At 38.2% G+C, this 21928-nt stretch overlaps 1 protein-coding gene across 5 annotated transcripts in view; it reads left to right on the top strand.

The window, feature by feature from the left end:
• Nucleotides 1–1665: 1665 nt before the first annotated feature.
• Nucleotides 1666–21928, top strand: part of FYB1 (FYN binding protein 1) — a 70344-nt gene continuing 50081 nt past the window's right edge. For 4 of the 5 annotated variants that reach the window (XM_082074424.1, XM_082074426.1, XM_082074427.1 and 1 more), the window contains exon 1: nt 1666–1763. In XM_082074424.1, coding sequence (XP_081930550.1) covers nt 1761–1763 — 3 coding nt within the window. In that variant the 5' untranslated portion in view covers nt 1666–1760. Of the gene's footprint in view, nt 1764–18218; nt 18354–21928 lie in introns of those variants that run through there. The other variant, XM_082074425.1, reaches the window with a different exon arrangement.

Below are 21928 nucleotides of genomic sequence, written 5' to 3' on the forward strand. Positions count from 1 at the left end.
AATTCTTGTTCTTAGCCCTAAGTATTTGGCTTTATTATTAAACTTTGGTAGATTTCTATCACCCTAATATTCAAAGTCTTCTCATTCTTCCTGTGTAATGACCTGATTCTCCCCAATATTAGTAAAAACATTCAGTTTAGTCCATCTTCAGTCCATTGGTATAGACCCAGCTCTTGAATCAGACTCCTGACCCAAGTAATGGGTAGGATCAGTCCCATGACCTCTGCCTGCAGAACACTGCTAGTAAACCCAGTTAAACTCAGGAACTCTCCTTCCATTTCTAAACTGATACTGTGTTAGCCAGCTGCTTATTTACTTTGCAGTCTTTCTGACAGGTCACATCCTCTCCTGAGTCTTATCACTTGAAATTCAACAAAGGACTTTATATGAAATGCTGTGCTTAAATCTAGATAGATTGTTAGTCGTATTACCTTTGCCTAAAATTCCAGTTAAACTTTGTAAAACAGATATTAAGTTATTCACACATAATCCATCTTTATTGAAATCTACCTTAAATGTAGCTAGATACACCTAATATCTTGTCTTTCTAAATGTTTTTTTGAAATGTGTTTTTAGAGTTGCATAATTTTGCACTCAAGTAAATAAGTCTGTAGCTGCCCAAGTAATTTTCTGGCTTTTAGAAATAGATAATATGGTTGTTAATTGCCAGTATAAGTGTATGTAGTGGTATTTGCGATTATCTGTATAATAGATACTGTTGATATTTTGTATTGAATGTTTGATTAAAAACTGGTGGTTTGGGACTTACAACAATGCAGCAATCCTTTCAGTGCTCTTGTACTGAGCCAATGGGGAAATCCTGATTTCATCACAGAATGTAGTTTAAATCTCGTTTCTGACACAGATATGGTATTTTATCTTACTTTACTATCATTTTTATTTGTCCCTCACTACTTCATACAGAGAAGCTTGCTTCTTGAAAGCTCAACTGATATTTTCATTTAGAAGTTGGACATCACCCAAAATTTATCAGTGTTCTGCCTCCCCTGCATTTAGCATGTACTTCACTCTTCTTCCTTCCTTCATCTCGTTTCATTAAGTCCTCTGTTTCAGCTTTTTTTGCTAGATCCAGCTCAGTGAAGTTTGAGGCCGTATGCCTTCTCTTGCTTCAATTTTTGTGCATAGGAAGTTTGCAGCAATGCAGAATTTAAATATCCTGTCAAGTCAGAACAATCTTATTTTTCTGATAATATTCGCTATGAGGAGCTGAATAGTTAAAGGTTAATTGACAGAAATCCAGTTCAGCTTATTAGAGGAGTAAAATTACTTCAGATTTTCAACATACATGAAAATCTGAGTCAGGAGACATGGATGAGGTTGGTAGTATAGCCTGAATACAATCAAATTCAGGAACCCCAAGTATGAAAGACAGAAACAAAATATATTTGACTTTTAATTCAGTCAAAGATTAGTAAAAAACATAACAATACAATTTTCTCATCAGCACAGACCTGTTTTTTGTTATAACCTTGGAAGTCATAAAATGAATGCTCCTTCACTGTCATTCGTCCTTCACAGTGCTCCAGTGTATTCCAAACAAATGCTGTTAAAAGTTCTGTTAGGTCCCTGATAGTATGCAAAACAAGGATTTTGCTGATATCTTTTCCTGTGACGGCTGGATAGACCACATACACTTTCAAAAAGGGAAGTACACAGTGGAGGACAAAGAACATTTTTGACTCTCTTTATTGGAGTTACATATTCTTTAGCAGACTTGTGGAGACAGAAAGCCTGAATCTATGGTAAGTACAGAGCTCTATTCATGTACTTTTTATTACACGGGTGCAAAAGATTTAATACTAAAACTGCATGGAATGTGACTGTAAAACTTTAAACATACTTCTGATAGTTTTCAATTCAGTTCCTTAGAGCTGACTTCCTGCTTTTGAGGGCATGAAGGAAGTTTTTAGGTCTTTTAGCTCCTTCAAAATTTTTATTTGTTTGTAGGTGCCTTACTGATTCTGGCATTCAAAATTTAGAAAAATAAAACAGCTTCTTTCAAGGCTAAACTGATAAATTAGTTTGTGTAGCTAAAGGAATTTGGCCATCAAGTGTCAATGTGACACCAAGCAAGAAATGAGTCAAGCCTTTTAATTAGATTTCCAGAAAGCAATTTCACTACACTGCATTATTTTGTTTCAGAAGTACTTCATAACTAAAAAAAAAAAAAAAAGGGGGAGGAACACTTGAGACTTATGCATTTATGTGTAAATCTTCAGTATAGTTGTTTTGGTTTTTTTTTACTAACTTGTAGAATTTGTTTTCTTTAAATACAGTTTCTTTAAAATTCCAAGCACTATGTATATGTCAGATTTTATAAGTATTTTATTAATAAACCAAATCAATAATTGAAAGAGAAGTCGTTTTACAGATAAATGTCGATAAGTGTGAAATCTGAGTAGCTTTTCAGGCCATATTTGCTCTGGGAAATAGTTTAGAACTCCTGGAGTAGCTTGTATACTTTCATCATGGTACATAAACCCAAATAAAGCAAACTTTCCCTGAAGGTAGTATTATAATACTTCAGATGTATTCTTTATTTGAAGCGGTCAGTCTTATTTCAAGAGAAGAAAAGATATCTCACGAAACTTAGAGAAGACCCCAAGCCATAGAATTTATTATCTTCACAATGAAAATGGTCTAGTTTTGCCCATTTCGCTAGCACTTGAAAAATGGCGATGTGAAACAGTGATGAATGCAGAATACAGTTCACATTTAACAATGCTTCAGAAATTTCAGAGGGTTTTGATTGAGTTTGTTTTACACAACGATCAAATTATTCCTGAATCTGAAGCAATGGCCTCAAAGTGTTTACATAAGTAATTTTTTATATTTAAAATAGAACGCAGATATTTCTTATTTTATTTATTTCTGTTGTAATGAATCCCACTGTGCAGAATCAGGTACTAAAGGGCAAAATACTTTGTTTATGCCAATAATTCAATTCAAGTCTTGACTTCCTCTGGATTTACATATGGATAAATGAGATCTGAATAGGGCCATCGTTTCTGCCAAACTAGCATCTCAGTGTGCTGTTGCCTGCTGATTTCTGATTGCTGCAGAGATTCTTTAACTTGAGCTAGTCATTCAGGAGCCCAAATATACATGGAGTTTAAGTATTTACAAAAACCCACATTAACATTTGCAAGTTATTCTCCTGGCATGATTCAATGTCTAGCTGCTTTCACAAAAGGGTGTGTTTGGAAAGAGTATGTAAATGTGCAAATACTTTGAACACAGGACTTCTGCTATTGCCAAATGCAGTTTGAAAATAAGCAACAATTAACAGTTTTACTTTTTTTGTTTCAATCTTTTCAAAACTGCAGGTTGTTTTCTCTGAATCCAGACATCAATGACAATACAAAGTAATGCAAACCATGAATTCATACTCTTACTGTATTTCCTTGACAATGTTCTATAGCACTATAGAGAAATTAGTTCTTTCATCTTTGTATCACAGGCAACCCAGAAGCTGCACAAAGGAAGAAAAACCACATTTTTTGTTTTTGCTTTGATGCTGCATGAGGGGAAATTAATATTATAGCAATATAAGAAGATAGGAAAAAAAAATAGGAGAAGAACAAAACAACTAACTGAAGAAGGTGGAGAGAGTAGCAATGTAGGAAAGTTTGTTTTCTGTCATTTTTACAGTAGGCAGAGATCAGAATGCTTGGGAGACAAGCTAATTCCTAAAAAACCAAACCAAACCAAACCAAACCAAAACAAAAACAAAACAAAAAAACAACCAAACAAACAATGAACCCTTTGAACGTGGAACTGGGCATAATCTGGTTAAGGCTGGTTCTGGTTTTAGTGCATAAAGTAAGGGATGGAAGGAGCAGAGCTAGGTCTGCAGAATCCCGATATCCAAATGAGGAACAAAACATAGAAATCACTTTTTCGATTCTGACCATAATAACAAAGTTAAGTTTAAACCAAAAAATGAAAAAATATTAGAACTGCAATTATAGCTCCTTTCAGGTGTAGCTTCATGTGAGAATGAAGCTGATGGATGTGAAGGAAAAATACAAAATTTTCCTTTGCCTTCAAGCCAAGACAAGATGTGTTGATTTCTGACATAGAGAAATAGTCCTTAATACGCCTGTCTTCTTGTAATGAAGGTAATTATCAGATATATTGTAAGAATCAAACAAACTTTTGAGACATGAGAATTGGGATAAATATTCTGATGCAAATATGGCAAACTAAGGAATCTGGTTCATCTATTTGGATCTACTATTTATTGGTTTGGTTTCTTGTTTTAAAAAGGAGGAAAAAAAAAAAAAACTTAAACAGAAAAGCAGATAAGACTGCTGGCAACTATTTATTCATAACATCCAGATGGAGCTAGAACAGCAGTTCAAAAGTGAGGTGCGACAAATTTTTCAGGTATCTCACTTTGGAAAGTGTTCACACGGCCTCATCAGTGTTACTAACTTTGCATGTAATTTGTGGCAGGGTCTGTCATTCACAGGCAATTCCTGGACAACAGCTATTGTACCATAATTTGCCCTGAAATAACTCAGTCAGGGTTTAGTGCTGTACTTCTGTAACATTCATCTTGAAAATTGCTTTGTGTTCTTCCAGAATAATCAAAATTAATTAATTAATTAATCCTTTGTGACCAAATTTTTGTCACACAAAAATATGGTCATTTAGTGAAGTGGTCTACTTTAATGAATGGTCAGAAAAGGTTTCTTCCTATTCACAACTGGTTACATCATACATCATATAGCCATTTTGGGGGCTGACACTGAAACCCATACTCCTAACTGCTAGGAAGGGATGCACACCCCTCTCCATCTGTTCTTTGATGAACAAAGTGTGCCTTTGCTTTATTCTTTTGAAAGAGACAGGATTCAGGCATATAAATTGACAGGGAGGACTGACAAATATATTAACAGTTATCTCAGAGCTAAAGATGTCGGTTTCTTCATACACTCTCTAAGATTAAGATTTAGTTAAACTCACTAAGATTTAGTTAAACTATTGACATTTTAGATGTTTCCCTTGTCAACAAATTCTGCTAAACTAATCCTCAAAGGTGCCTCCTTCAGCACTTATGCCCATCGTTTAGACATCTAAGTCCACCATTTAGGAAGAATTTTCAAAGTTGATATTCATCTGCTGTCTAACTGTGCATGCCTTAAGTGAATGTCTACACTGCACAATGCAAAGCTATTCAGAGGTGCCCAAGGAGTTATACCAGATTAAAATCTCCGTAAGCTGGAGACATAACATTGGCCATGACTGGGACCAACATAGTAGTGAAACATGAAGGATGGAGAAATTCTGCTAAAGAAGATAGGTTTCTACACTTACCACATTGTGGAAGACCATACCACTCTTCAGTCAGTTGAACTTCCTTTGTCTTACAAACTTACCCAGTGCTAACTCACTTGTCCAAGTTAGGTGGCCCAGCTGAGATGGTGGTTTCTAAGAATCTCTCTTTGTCTTTCTCCTGTATTGTAGGGAAGGTCTAAACTGAAAAAAAAAAAAAAAAAAAAAAAAAGGCTTATAAGATAGGCATCCAAGGTTTTGGATACCTCCACGTGGTGCAGCATAAAAATTTGTGTGTTTATAAATGCAGTGTCTAGTGCAGCCCATGTTCTGCTGTCATCCTAATTAGATTTCAAAATCACAGCATTCCATCAGTATGTTATTCCTCATTTAAAGGGCCTTCTGCCTCATTCCATCAGGTTCACAAATTAGATAATCTTCTCTGTCTCATGAGATTTAGCAGGCCCATTTGAAAAGCACTGCCACATCACCTTCATACAGTGGTTCAGTGACGAAAGCAGATATGTTGGAAAGTTATAACTCTGGTCATGCCATAAAAAACCTAAGCAGTGGTTGGAGCAGTGCATCAAAACTAGGTTTACCAACTTCTGAATGCTTCTGTAAATACTAGGCTAGAGAGATGCTTTACCCTTACCTGAACTGAAGAATCTTCACACCTTTCATACAAAGTAATATCACCATCAAAAGAGAGATGGAAAAATCCACCATCAACCACTAATCACCTTTGGTTCCATGTTAAGGGAATTCTCAGCAGATCTGTGGGTTTCACACTCTTTGGGCTGTGTTTTCTGGAAGCTATGGGTGAGTAAATGAAAGTAAAGAGGAGCTGACCATTTTTAAAAGTAAAGTACTCCATTTTTCCAAGCACAAGAATTCTTCTAATTCTTCTCTGGCATGGGCAAAAAGGGGATATGAGGTATACAAGGCCATCACAATAGATTTTAAGATCATTAGTTTCACCAGACACACACATGCAAAATATAAAACAGTAATCTCTGTATTGCGGGGCAATATTTTACAGCCAACTTTTGTGTCTCGATGGAGTCCTACTGATTCTGCATAGGAACATATGATTATATGACAAGCTGATATATATATATTGATTATATGACAAGCTGAAGGTCTGAACACACTCAGAAGGATCAGCCTCACAAGGAACCCTGTGTGAATGTACCTCTTCCTTCCCGCAAAGATCACTGAGGTCACTGGACTTCAGATAGCCACAGAAACCAGAAGGTCCAGGTGTCTTGCATAACTGGCAATGTGGCAGATTTTGAAATTAATTTGTGCAAAAACACAACGTGCAAGGCTAAGAATAACAAAATGTTCAGGATTCTATTGCCTTTGTGAGTCAGGCACAAATTTCTGTCTGTCAAGCCCAAACGGAGCATAAGAAGTACAGAAACACTGAGAGAGAAAAAACTTTTTCCTGACCTTTAGGCTACTTTCAAAATTACTATAAAGAAACATCTGTCCCAATGAAAGCCAAAACTGATTTTCTGCTGCACTGTATAAGACACAGTGTCTTGCTGCCAACTTGTGACCCCCATGATACTATTGCAATGTGTTAATGAGAGTCCCACAACATTATTAAGGAAAACTATTGGCAAGCCAGGATGTGTTTCATCAGGCCATGTCTGTACTCAGCCCATTCACGCTGAAATCAGGCAACATCTTGGCCCCTTTAATAGAAGTGGAATGAACTCCAGCCTTCCCTGCCTCTGTACTTTGCAACTTGGACAAAATGCAGACTTGCAGAGATCCCTAAAATTCCAAACAACAATACTTTTGCTGAACTTTCATATGACCTTCATCCTTTAGGATTTTTCCTATTCCCAATGGGAGAAAAGAAAAAGAAAATGTGTTGGACATGTAAATTACAAAAACAACTTTGCTTGCTTCAAGAAAAAGCTTCCACACTTGATTCCTTTCCCTGAAACTGCATTTAGTCACTATTTATTATAGTCACACTCAAAGGTGGAAATTAGCAGCATTTGCCCTAATATTTTATTTTGATAATAGACTCTTATTTACACTTATGAGACCTTTCTGTAGTCACTTATTCCAAACTTGTCTCATGTAAGTATATTGTGAATGTCTCCTAATAGTTCACGACAGATAACACAACGATATCTAAAGCGGCACTTTTAAACTTTCTATTGTAAGAGTAAAGTTATCATATTTATCAGCAGGTCATCTATACTTGACTCAGCTATCTGGGATTAAGAACCTGATGGGATTTGTGGATAAAAAGTCATCTTTTTTAGGTATTTTTTCTTACAAAGAGAACATTCATACTGTTTTGTATTTTAATTAAGAGAATCTAACAAACTAAAAAGAATAAAAGTAGATTTCCGTCAGTGTTACGGGATCTTAACAGGAAAAATCTGAAACAAACATAAATAGCAGCTACCTTCAGCACTATCCCCCAATTCAAAAGCTGGAGTGCATAGAATATTAACAATAGAAAGACTACACAAAAATGTTCAAAAAGAAAGGCTCACCCATGTTCTTACATTGAAGTTGTGAAAAATGGCCCTCAACTTGTAATGCTGTCATTGAAAGGTGTGGAAAATTTGTGAGAACCATGTATTACTTACATATAAAAATGGAGCACATAGGTAGTTTTCCCAATTCAATCCCTAAATATTGGACATTTTTTTTTAACCATTTGGGGGGTTACATTTTCATGGAATGAATGGGGATGAGAAAATCTCGTGTAACTTAGTTTTGCAGCTATGGCTGGTTGTTCCTTTCACTTCTGCTGACACATGTCTAACAGCTTCTCTTCCCATTAGTCACTTGTGTAACAAAGATTTGAAGAAGTGTCACAACCTCCACAATACCATGGCCCTTCTATAAATCTCTGAGGGCATCTGCATTTTGATTCTGATGATGAATCATAGGGAGGCTGGTTTTCTTTTTCTCCTAGAGAAGAAAAACATTTGGAAATAGTGTCCCCAGGGTCTCACTTCTTCCTCCTGTACAAAGCTGCTCAGAATAAAAATTTAGCCAAAAGTTTTATTTTCAATCAAATCTCTATTCCTCAGCCTCTAAGAGCAGTTACTAGGGCTCAAATTTATGCACTAGCCCACAAGAATTAAGAGGAGATATGTGGACCTCCCTTAGCCAATCACTGGTGCCTTTCTGCTTCATGCTGTTATTCTTACCACCACCACCAGTAGCTGTTCTATCTTCCACACTAGAAGCATCCTGCACAACTGACGATCTACACAATGGCCCATCATTTAATGGATGACCAGCAGACTGACCTTCTTTCAATGTAGCCAATGCTCAGCAACAAATTCAGCAGTATGATCCTGAACAACAAGAAAAATTGAACATTTTATTTTTCCCATACACTTTAGCCCTTCAAGCAGAAAGGCTAGTGCATGCTGCCTTATTATATGTCATGGCCTGTAGCCTCTGTGAGGAAACAGTGAAACTGAAGGAGACCCTGCTGAATTTCACCTTCTCATTTGCACGTACCCTGTAAACAGCAGGTTCAAGTGCCTGCAAATAATAGACTTGGTAAGCAAATAAATTTGCATGATTAAAGTTAAGAAAGCCATTATAACTTCTTTGTCTCTGAGGCAAGGCAGCATGACCAAACTGAGCAAACACAACAGCATAAACCCAATTCATTGTGCTCTCAGTAGGTAATCAGGGGACTAGGACATGTGACACAAAAGAGGCTCAGAGAATTGGGCCTGTTCAGCCTGGATATAAGGCAGCAAAGCAGGGTCTTTATTGCTGTCTTCAAATATCTAATTAAATGGCGTCATACTCATGTCAGAGTTGCACAGGGGTAGAATGAGAAGCAATGGAAACAAGAGGCATTGGAAACAAGATGCAAAAAGGAAAATTCCAATTAGCTTTTTGGGGTTTGGTTTTGTTTGGATTTTTTGGTTGTCTGGCTTTGTTGTAGTTTTGAGTTTTTTGTTTGTGTGTGTTGTTTTTTCTTTTAAACAGTGAGGGAAATCAAATACTGGGACAGTCTAGGAGGGGCTGCAAATTCTCCATCCTTGTCTGTAGTCAAAACTATACTGAAGAATGCTCTGAGCAATCTGGGGATATCAGCCCTGCTCTGAACAGACAGTTGGACAACTTGAATTCCAGAGATCCCTCCTTACCTAAATTATGCTGTGAGGCTATAATTTGTAACAGAACTGACACTGCTGTTACAGGTCACTATTGTGCAAGCATGCAGGAATGAAACCACAGAAAAAATATGTTTGCAATAATTGTACAGAGAAAGTACTGTATGAATTAGGGTTACCTTCTGTTTAATACCTGAAAGGTGTGATGCATCTGGTTGTAGGACAGGTGTAGACAGAAGAGGGGACACATCGGCCCACTTATCTCTCATTTCCCACGTCACACATTCCAAATAGGAAATGAAAAAGGAAAAAGTGAGTTTAGCAGAAAAGAGGAGTCTCAGGAAAAAGACAGGAGAGTAGGGCAGGAAGGAAGAAGTATTTTTTTGAAAAAATAAACTGTGAGTGTAGCTGCAAGGCTTCAGAATATGAGGTTAGTGTACACTCTCTGCTTGAGCTGACTTGAACAAAAGAACTCTCTAGCAGATGTAAGACTCATTCTGGTTTTCTGTTGTAATTTTTTCAGAGGCACAGATGAATGCATTCTTGTTTAACTTAACTTCCCATTTCTTCCATTTATTGGTTTATATCACAGGTTAACCAGTGACTTTAAAGCCACCAGTCTTTGTGACCAACCTGCTATCACCTGCTAAGTATCAGGGATCAGAATTAACTGGTAGGCAAAATAAACCTTTTTAAAAGCCCAAAGGATTAGACCATAGAAAGGATATTAGGCATTATGCAAATGCTAGGCAGAAAGGCCTAGTAAATTTTTTGTTGAAACATTCTTTATAAAGATGTTTGAATTAAACTGGGTTTTCATTTTTAAACTTTGTTGTCTTTGATTAAAACTCCCATGAGAACATTTCTGAAGTTATTTTGTGTTTTGAAATATTTATGCTGTGGGAGTAGGCTTTTTGTTGTTGTTATTTGGGCCACGTCATTGTCTTTGTTATTGATGTCAGAAAGTGTACTAAACTTAGAAATTATATAAAGGGCTGAATTTACTTTTAATTAAACTTGAACATTCTGAATGGAACATTTTTACAGATGCTTGACTTCGTGTCTGACAATCCTTGGAAATGTGTTGCTCACACAAGAAAATTCGCACTAGAGAACGTGAGATTGCTTGCATGAAAGCAATTCTGAGGCTTGACTGGTTCTTCAACTGGTCAGATGGTCCAGGAAGAAAAGCATAAAAAAGAACAAAAGGCTCATATGGGAGACTTTGCAGTACAGCTCTGCTGGGAGATGGGATCAAGAATGATTCTGGTCATGTGTAGTGCAGAAATCACTCTGTGTTTGTATTTTGCTTGTTTCTCTCTAAATGACCACACTGTCCTGAAGGGTGTGTTCCTACCTTTTCTCTCCTCCACTGTAATACTAACTTATGGACTCCTCACCCAAGCACTCCTCTCATGCAGTTACTCCAATGCTGTGTTTCTTTGTATTACTGATACAAATGCTGTGTCCTGTAACCTCAACAAGTAAAATGATCTGGATTGAAAAGCACCATTCCTCCCATGCCCCAATACCTTTTTTACCTCTCATTTTCCTTCCTTTTCTTGAATATTTTAATCTGTATTTTTTCACTGACACATGATATAGAACAGTCTTCAACTTCCACAGGAGCAAACCTGAGGGGAGGTTGGTGAGTCACCTTTACAAACTTCAGTGAAAAATAGTAGATGTAATTACAGAGGCTTCTAGCCTTTTGGAGAAACAGTTTAAAAGTACAATTGTTAGGTGTCCCATGCCCCACATCAATGTCAAGAACATATCATTTTCCCAGAAGGTACAACTAGTCGAACACCATGACAACACAGGTTCAATTTTTCTATTGTGAATTTTCCACTGATGTGGTTAAACTGTTGACTTATAGGAGGAGTTGCAGAAAAGGTGCATAGGACACGTGGCGAACATACAAATAATAATTATAAACAAGTAGAAAGGGTCTACAGCAAGAAATAATGCATGCCAGGCCTACACAGGGGATTCCTAAAATCTGTTTGCACAGTGGCAGTAGCTGGACATGAAATGTATTCTTGTCTTCCTTCCCCCACTTTCCTATCACACATCTTCCCCTCCACAACCCAGACCCTTATTTTACACCCTCAACCTCCTACCTGATACCACACACAAAATGAGATTCGAATCTGTTCCCTACTTCCTTACAACATAGCTTTAGCTCTGCCATTGAGAACCCTGACTGCATCCTGTCACAGAGTCAGCCAGTGCTCAGTCTCTGCGCTGACTGAACTTACAGAACAGACTGGGAAACAGGGAGCTGGTGGTCCAGCTGCAGAGTCCAGCAAGTTATAGCTGATCTGCTGGTGGGTAATAACTGCCTATGTGAAGGCTTTCTTCAGCCATGTGATAAGCACACTAATTACTTGCATGGAAGAATTTTATTCTGCAGCTCATTTGGGGTGGAGGTAGCATTTCAACAGAAACAACGGCAGACAAAACTGAAAGTCACTGTTATCACAGAATCATAGAACAGCCCGGGTTGGAAGGGACCTTGAAAGATCATCTGTTTCAACCTTTAGCACTAAATCTCATTCTGAAGTAGTCTACAAACTGCTAGTACTACACATCACTTTTAAGCACCTGCTCTGTATGTGCTTGCACTTCCTATGAACTCTGAGACTAGACAATCTATAGAGAGGTCATTAAATGCTACTGAAGGACAAAATCCATGAAAGTGCTTAGCACCTTTTCCTTTCTGGCCTTTGAAAATCAGCTGGATCTACTAGAATCAGAAGTATTTTTCAAGAAATTTCTCAATGCAAAGCACAAGAAACTGAAAAAACATAATAAGAGGTAGACAAAAACATCTGATGCTGGATTAAGTGTATCTGAGATTGTGAAGCCTTGTTAAGCTAGTTCCTGATGTGTGCATATTCATTTGTTGAGAAGTTTGCTCTTAAAAAATTAAAGATATCAGAGATTTTTGTAAATAGCCCCCAGTGCAAAGCACTACACTAGTTACAAGAAAGAGACACTACAGAATGATATCAGAGATCAGTTACATGGTGTCTTACCCAGCTGAACATGGCATTTAGTGGTGAGCTCTACACTGTAGCTCCTTTTTGGACATTTCTTGTGTTATTCCTGGCACAAGAGCAGAACAAAAGGAGCCCAGCCTGGAAAGAAGGTTTCCTATCTAGCTCTTCAGTGAGTCAACAGACGTTTTCAAATTTGGTCCTACCTCTGAAAGGTCCTTTCTTGAGAGCACCCAAAGAACAGAAAGACATAAATTCATTTCCTTAAAATCTATCTTTGTCTTAACTTTATCAGGGATTGCTTGACTGAACAAAATCTACCATGATCTTTTTTTTTTTAAGTAGATGTATTTTTAAAACAAAAGCAACCTGACCACCTCTGATATGATGCGAACAATAGCTACCAAATGTAGGCCTCATCTCCTACTTTTTAAAAGGAAGCTAATGGTAAGAAATCATATGATATTAACAAAACCTAAATTGTTCTCATCGGAAACATTTTATTCAGAGGTTTAAGGAGGAGATTTTGAAGGGTAAAGGCCATTTGCTACCCACTTCCCAGAGAAAGCTCATGATAACAGAGCTAGGTGACGCCTAAAGATGTACAGACATCAGCTGTGAGTCCTCTGTGCCACCATAAGAAAGTGAAGAAAGGTGAACAATGAGAGCTGGACCTTACTCAAAGCTGAGATGCTTTTTAGGAAACATGGGTTTCTGTTTTGCTTCTCTGCACTAAAAGCAGACGAGACTTGAAGAGCTGATGGGCAGGAAAGGAGGGTGTTAAGTTTGAATGTAGAAGCATGGGATGTCCATCCAGAGAGATCCCTCTCTCCCTCTCACAGGACTTGCACAACTCTGGAGAGATATTTGCATGTTCTTGCACATTTGTTTGTCTCCCAGGCAGAGGCAGGGAAGGACGTGTTGAGGAGAAAGGGAAGTCAGGAGTATTTTGCTAAAGTTCTCTGTTCCTCTTCCTGCTGCTATCAGCAGCTTGGGGTATGTGGAGGGGGGAGGTTGGGCCCATGGATAATCCCCTGGCCAACCATTTACATGAGAACATGCAGAGAGGAAACTGAAGCAACTTCATCCTTGAGAAAGTTGTTTCCTCCCTCTCTTCCCACCCAATCTCCCCTTCCCCCTCTGCAGGTTCTCTCTTCTCCTCTCCCTAGGTGCCAGGACGCTGCTGACAGCAGCTGCTAAGATGGCCACCCCTACACTTTCAGGCTTGCAATGGCTTCAGCCAGCCCTGGTTCCCTCTGTGACAGCCTCAGCCCCAGCAGGGAAGCACAGGGCAACACAGGGCCCCATGTCCTGATGCAAGGGAAAGTTGAACATAGGCATGGCTGCTGCTGAGGGGCACAGGGGTGAGGGAGCACAACATCATGAGGGCAGGCAAAAGGCCGCCCACCCTCCACATCCGCCAGAGCTCCTTTCTCCACACAAACTGCTGGTGACCAGCTCTCATCAGCCCTGCCACACTCCTCCATTCTCCCTCTCACCTCAATCTCTACTGATTTCCCCTCATACACAGCTTCTAACAACTTCCTAGCCAGCCTACCTCCTTTACCAAGATGAATGCCAGGTCCTCTCCACATCCCTCTTGCATCATGACAGGAGCTGGGTGCTGCAAGCTCAGCCATCACAGCTACATACACATCAACTGTAACTTAGCTCATTAAATCATCTAATCAAGCTGCCACTGGTCATCAGCTGTGGCCCTCAACCAGGCATGAGATGTGGGTTGTGAGGGCTGTTGGTGCTGGTACAAGCTCTGTGAGTCCTCCCAGCCTGTGTTTCATGGGGTTGTGTCTGTGAGCACCAGGGCTCTTGACCATCATGGTGAACTCTTCAATTTCAAGAGAGTTTTCTGTTGCTTGTGGAGGATTTAGTGAAAGCCTGGTGTTACTGCTTGGTCTGTCTGGAGTGTTTTCTGCTGCTACACTGCTTCAATTTCCCCTGAACTTCTACTGATGAACCCAGGCAGACAGAACACAGGAGTACCACCACTGGCAAAAAACCAGCACAGTTTGCAGAGCAAAAAAGCGTAATTCAAAAGCTGCGTTATCTGAGCCCCCCTCATGAGTGAGCTTTGTGGCAAAATGATCAGGGAGGAGACTGTGACATGGCAAGGGACACCAAAGGACTGCCTAGGGGCAGACAATAAAGGGGGGAGTGCAGGGCAAAGAAGATGAGTAATTTGGTGGAATATGACAGTTAATACCTCAATATAAGCTTTGTATTCAAAGAAGAATTGCTTAAGATTTGAGACAACAGAGCATTTCTAAGGTCAAGTCACAAAAAAAGAAAGACTTTTGGAATGAGTTATTTATTACAGTGCGTATACCCAAGCAGAAAACCAGGAGTTTAACATGCACCTGACTTTGAACCTTTACAATATGCTGGGCTTTCCTTCGTGACAGAAATCCATCCTTCACAAAGCATATGCAGGACAAGAGGAGACTCTGACAGCATCTTTTGCCTTCTTTCTTAACGCTGCCGATTCTACCTTTCTCTAGTAAATATAAATAGTGGAAACAGATTTCTGCATTCTTTGTTCAGACAAATATAGTATTAATAGTTGGCACTAACAAGATTATAAGGAATGAATTATGACAATTTAAAAGAGGCATAGCATTGACTTGAGGAGCTTTCAGAGAATCCTGCATGTCAACTGTCCACAAATTGCACCTGAAAAGCCTGGTTGTTCCCTTAAGCATGATAGTGCATGTAGACACCAGATAGTGCTGCTTAATTTGCTCACGACCACATCAAACTTCTGTCAGAAATACTAAAACCACCTTCAAATGGTAACCCAATGGAAATGCAACAGCACATTTTTAAGGAAGTCTAGCCCTGTCTGCAGACACTGATAGCATTGACTGACGCTACAAGAAAAGTTCATTCTTGCAGTGTGCTGTAGGAATTGCAGGCAGAAGATTCAGCCAGTGGTCAGGAATATCAGGTTTTTACTGAAAATCAGGTACTTTCCAAAGTTATGCTGTAACAGGACCATGGCAGTGGGGTGGGACTTTTTCCCAGAACTTCTGACTTTGGGGAACAGCACAGCAGTACTAAGCAGGACTCCTACCTCTTTGCCTTGCCCTCTGATGAGATTAATGTACTTGAAGTGTTCTCTCCAAGGAGCAGCATGAAACCAGGTAGACTGTGACTTTCTCAGTGCAAGTATGCAGAAACAGATAATTCAGTGGAGAAATATGTCATTTGTACTTCTGCTCCTGATCTGCCACTAGGAGGCAAAAGACTCATGAGAGTAAGGAGGAGGCAGGAAGAGAAATTTCAATGAAAAGCTGCTAACGTTGACTTCATCTTGCTGGGCACTCTACATATTTGCATGTGTTTTATATTATACATACACAGGCCAACACTATTCTGACTTAAAAAGAAGACTGCCAGACTTTCTTTAATAATAATCATGTATCCATCCAAAGGTGCTCTCCCATATACGTTTTTTTCTACATATACATGGTTTAAGGATTACTTGCCCCAGCCAACCATCTGTGTCTTTTTCTTCTCCCACTCTCACTCACCACTAATTCTGTTATGTTTTGGGGTCATGTAATGGACTAAGATCAGTGAAATGGCAAAGGTTCAAAAAACATGGGAAGAAAAAAGATTTTTTTTTAATTTTTGTATCATTTCCCTTCAGTTTACGCCACCTCCAACAGTGGTACTGACACAGCTGTGGAGGTAAAGAGATCATTACTATCGGGTACTTTGTGAGCATTGAACTGGAAATACCTTTCAAAGTATTTCAGAGCACGGGACAAAGTCAGTAGACCAAATAGAGCTTAAAAAGTTGGACTTGCATTTGTGGCAGAGAAAGTCTTTTCTCTTTTATCTTACCACTATTTTTGACAAATTTAATTTTAGGCAGCCACTTTTCCTGAAAGTACGTGGAAACAGAAAGCTGAATAAATGCTCTGATTGAAATAAATACTTAAGGCTACAGTCATTACAGTTGCATGTGGGAACACACCTTTGCTATTCTGGGATTTAGATACTGGTTTTAGTCTACACGGAGTCTGGAATGGCGTTCTTATACGAAAAAGCATTATCATTATTGATATTCTTGTCTTGCTTGAATATAATCTTGTGACTTTGTTGCTGTTGTTGGTTTTGTGAAAAATAAGAAAGGTAAAATATCTATAAGTTGCTTTCAGGCTTGCAGGTCCTGTTCCTTAAAATATTATTTCCTTCAGATTCTTTCTTCACTTAAAAATAGCTAATTCCCCCCAATCACTCAGAAATGTCCTTCACAGAAATAAGTGGAAAAAACTGAGAGGATCCAGGAAGCTGTTGCACCTGCAAGTGTAAAATGAAGCGTATGGTAGACATTGCAGATGGGCAACTTTCACAGCAATTTCACAGCATAAACAGTTATTTTCATTACGTTTGTTGCAATTTATATTCTCAGCAGCATTCTATCAGTTAGGGATATATTTATTTCTGTGTATTGGATGAAAGAGAAGACAACAGGAACTGTCTAGCATTCAGAGTTGCAAGGATGAGCTCCTTCTTTGATCATTGCATGAGTTGTTTAGCACTGATACTGTGAAGAAACTCTTGCAGCCATGTTTACCCATGCAAAATGACTATATTGCTACAGTTACAACTTAAAATAGTCGTGAAAACTGCCAGACAGTGTAGCAACAGTCACAAAGTATAATCTGCCTTAATATTAATAATACATGCTTCACCATTGATGATTGTTTATTTTCACAAACAAATGTAATTTTATAAATAAAGTAGTGTGTTTAACAGAATGACTAGAATAAAGAATTGCATTTCTCCCACTAAGAAAAAAACATTGCGTTATATAACAAAAAAATAGTTGTCATTCCCAAGTGGCAAATATACAGCATGTGGCAGTGTTTTTAACTGAAACAAGCTCCATCCAGCACTCTAATAAGCTTCTGAACTAGCTAAGAAGTTTTTGTAATATTAAGTTGAAAATAGCAAGGTCTTCCAATGTTTTATTTTGACATCCACAGTGTTTCAAAAAATACTAAGCAAATAATGCAGAAGGAGAAGTGATTGATGATGAGGAACAGTAAAACAATTTCTTATGAAGCTCAAAGACACACAATTTTTCTTCTGCAATCTCATTCCTGTGCAGAGCTCCAGCATCTTCACTAAGCTGTATTTAGAAGGTTCTGCATTCATGATTTGGGTTTATCTTCTGCACAAACACACATTTATAATTTCTTGTGAAGATTATTTTCTCAATATTGGTTTTCCTATCCTATATCACCCTTCAAAGTCTTTGATTTGTGTTATGAACTCACAGGCACAAAGACAGAAGAAATGTATGATCAAAGTTAAAAAAAAAAAAATCTTCATATAGCAAAAACTTTAAAAAACTGGCCATCAGAATCACTAGAGATCCTACCAGCAAAGGTAGCAGCAAGCAAACACGTTAGTTGACAATTTGTGAGTAGGAATATATGCAGTCAGTCTCAATGGCAGCCAGGGACTAAACTGGAAGACCTGTGACAGATGCCCTCTTGCATTTACACTTGTAATTGCCACACATATTTATAAGCCATTTGTATGTAAAGATTAACCCTTGTATGCACCAATGTAGTTTCAGAGGACTCCATAATATGGGGTAAATGCAATACTTTTAGATATCACATGGTGAATACTGCTGATGGCAACGGCCAGTCTAAACACATTTTAGTTCCCTTTTCCCCCACCACTTCTTGCCTAATATCCTGAGGAGAGCAGTTTTCTTTACTAATGATGATAACGAAACCCACAAGCAGCATTCTGATGTAAACCCTTGCTCAGAAGCAGAACTCTTAGCAAACACACCAGGCTCTTAGGGTGATAAACATGTGGATAGTCTCCTAGAACGAGCCAGTTTTTCTGCTTCTATCAAAATATTGAAGAGCTTTTGGGAATCCAGGTAAATTGTTGTACATGTTTGTCTTAGGAATAAAAGTGTAAATTTCCAGGAGAAACAATTAGTACCAGGCATTACGTATTACCTCATATAACTGGCAATTTTATTTGTAGGTTTTACTTAGAATTTGTTGTGGAGCTGAAAAGATGCCAAACTGACAAAATGGAACTTTTTCAAAGATCTGTGTTTAGTTCCCTGAAATCCTACTAAAAACAGTCCTAATTTCAGTGACTTTTGCATTTTGAATAACAGAAATGGTATCACATAAAGACAATTAATTTCTAGTAATTCCTTTTGCATTGTTTTTGGCTGGCTGATTTGTGGGTGGGATATTTTTTAATATAGCATACTCCAGATTGAGTTATCAGTGTATGTATTTTGTTTGTAGTGGGTCATGGAAAATAATTTTCTTTCCAGTGGTGAGTCAGAATGGTACCCAATGGCTTAAAAATACACAAAATTTCCTTTAAAGTCATATGAGATCTTGAAATTCTAGAAACAGGGGTAGAAACTTTTTGGTAGCAGGAACTAGAGTTTTTCTTGCTTGAGACTTAGAGATGTTGCATTAGCTTTAATGGAATAACCAGAGTCTAATCAAAGATGTTCATAAGGCACTCACTGTATGCTTTATCTATAAATTATGTTCTCAGTGAAGAGAGATCTGTCTGCTTCATTTCTGGGCAGACTCACTAAAAAATTACATCATTCTGAAAGCTGTTGATTAGTGTAAGAGAAAAATAATTTTAAAAGCCCAAATTATTAAGTATCTTGAAACTCTGTGCTTCCATAAAAACATGTTAAATCATATTGTAATCCCTTTTCAGAAAGGGATATTAGTTAGTCAGTTTTTATTGCATAATAGTTGTTGACAAAAAATTGAAGCTGCCAGGCTGCTGCTGTCAAAGACTGAGTTGCCAATGGTTGATAGTTTTTCTGATTTTGGGTCAGGACATGGATGAAGAGATGACTGTGCATGGATAGATGCTTTGGCCTGGTGCGCAGGCTGTTTCAGCAATAGATTGGGACAAAGCTGGGATGTCATCTGGCCATTCTGTTCAAGCTTTCACTAGTCCTGGTCTAAAACTGATCTGGAGTGGATGAACTATGTTGTCCTCTCATGTTCCTGCAATATAATGTAGTTGGTTTTGTGATTAAGTAAAATATGAGAAAAAGTGATAAGAGAGGAACAAAAAAAGTGTAGAGGAATGCACAACAGAAAATATAAGGACTATAGTGTGAACCAGCTGGAACATTGTCCTGTCTAATTTTGACAACCACATGTTCTCAAGAGTGTGATGGTTTTGTCTTGCTGCGGTTAGAGAGGTTTGAAACAGTGCTCTCAGGATAACATGCAAGCTGGCAACCACTCACCAGAGAATCCTTTAGAATTCTGTCTATCCTCCCCATCCTGGAGGTTTACCTTTCAAAAATCCCCTGACAGCAGAATAGCCTACCTCTTCATTATTCAGTATCTGATGGGGACTCATTTGTCTTGTATACCAGCCCTTCTATTAGCAAGTCTTTGTGTGTGAGCAGATGCTGTGTTTCTGCCTTCTTTTCATACTTCTGCTGCCTACTTTCATAGGGACTGAGTCTTGTAACATCTTAACTCCACTTTCCAAATGCTACGCTGACTATTAGAGCAAGTCTTCTTTAGCTAGCAATTTTAACTAGACTCAAGGGGAAGAAAAGCAACTTGGAAGTTATTTATCTCTTCTGGAAACAACAAAGTTGCATAATGATAATACTGAAGTCTTTCTGTCTGAAAAGGAAATATTCAAGCAATAATTTATCACAAATTCAGAATGGCACCAGCATCTTGTGCAAGCAACTGAACTCCCTCAAATCCATTAACTTCAGTAGAAGTTAAATAAAACCTTTATGTTGCCAAATAATTTTCAGATCTGTATTTTTCTGTAACTTTCTTATTTCATTTTCCTTGGCTTTTCTGTCCAGTTCCTGATTCCTTATATCCTGTCCATGGGTTAGAGCTCAATTCCCTTCGTGGCTAACAGCTTCTGTGATTATTTCACTGCCACAGAATTCATGAGCATACACACTTTTGTTCTTAAAGGGACAGCTTTATAATATTCATTTCATTACTTTCTAGCAAAGTCATCAAGATCTCATTCTGTTAAAAGATTGTGAGTTTTAAAAGGCCTGTTTAGACCTTATTGCTTGAGAACAGAAAGGAAAAAAATACAGTTGAGAAGTGAAAAGATGAGGTTATTTTTCCTTTACAAATCAGATCTGCATGTATTTTGAAAAATTGCACAATTCTTTGTATCATGAAGAGTTACATACATTTCATTTGCTTAATGATTGATCCAGCGTTGCTGTTTGAAGAAAGAACAACCACAAGGGGAAGCTGAAACGAAAAGATCTTTTGGCTTCACTGAGACTGGAAAGTAAAAAATGAGAGCATATTTATGCCAAAACAAAACAAATGGGTTTTAATCAGGCTGCTAGTTGAGACTGGAATATACACAGCAAATTCAGGAAGAATACAGCTGGAACCTTTATATTTATTGTGTTCTCATTACACTGTACTTCAGTACAGACGTGTGCAAGTGTATCTTGGTACCTGTGTGAGCCTCTGTTGAAGGCAGTGGGAGGCTGGGAATGCAAATCTGCTTGATGAATCTATGGCATGGGAACTAAAACCTGGGTGTGGTTCTAGGTTTTTTCAAGCACGTTTGAATAATGCAACCATCTTGTATCAAAGCAAAAGTTACTGTGCACCTTATGTGCTGCTTCTGTTTCAGATCAGAAGCTGAAAAGCCAAAATATTTTGCACTGAGTTTCCCAATAGAGTGCAAAGAGAAAGTTCAGAAAATAAACAAGCACTTCATATGTGAGACTCCTCTGTCCCACAGGCACTTTGCACTTAAGGGGGGAAGGGTAGGCTGAACTTAATCTCACTTCTGAATCTTCTCAAGTTCCCATTTCATGATTTACAACCTATTTTATGTGCTAATGGAATATGTAACCACTGTCATTTCTGCAAAGGGAAACATAGAAACTGTGGGTATTACTCTGTGAGCGGGGCCACAGATAAAATATACTCTCTTTTTCCCAGTTCTCTATCTATCTACCTGGCCACTCAGGCTGTGCATTAGAATCCACAATATGGCTTCTAGTATAACATAGCTTATAAAAGCAGGAACTGGTGATGTACGTTAAAGAGAAGCTGAAAGGTTCAATGGAGTTTCTTACTCTCTTCTGATTCTTAGAGTGTTACCTTTACCACACACTGTTCAGCATAAGTGAATTATTAAAGAGTCTACACTGGTGATTGTAAACCCTTCCACATGCCCAAGAGCTTTTTATCTTGAAGAGTTCACAAATCTGAATGATTAGGACAAGGTTTGTTCACATCACTAGGAAGAAATTTATGAAAAGAAATCAGTTGACAGTCCTAACACGGCAGTAGTGAATGGTTCAGTGCATTTGAAAGCACGTATGAATGTCATTGATCTTGCTATTGAAAGGATGTAGAAAACATCAGAAACCACATATAAGAGAAAAGTTCTTTCAAAGCTACATTTCCAGCTTCCAAATGCTAAATGTCTCTTGTC

The sequence above is a fragment of the Streptopelia decaocto genome (assembly GCF_964273445.1).
Source record: "Streptopelia decaocto genome assembly, chromosome: Z".
Lineage (NCBI taxonomy): Eukaryota > Metazoa > Chordata > Aves > Columbiformes > Columbidae > Streptopelia > Streptopelia decaocto.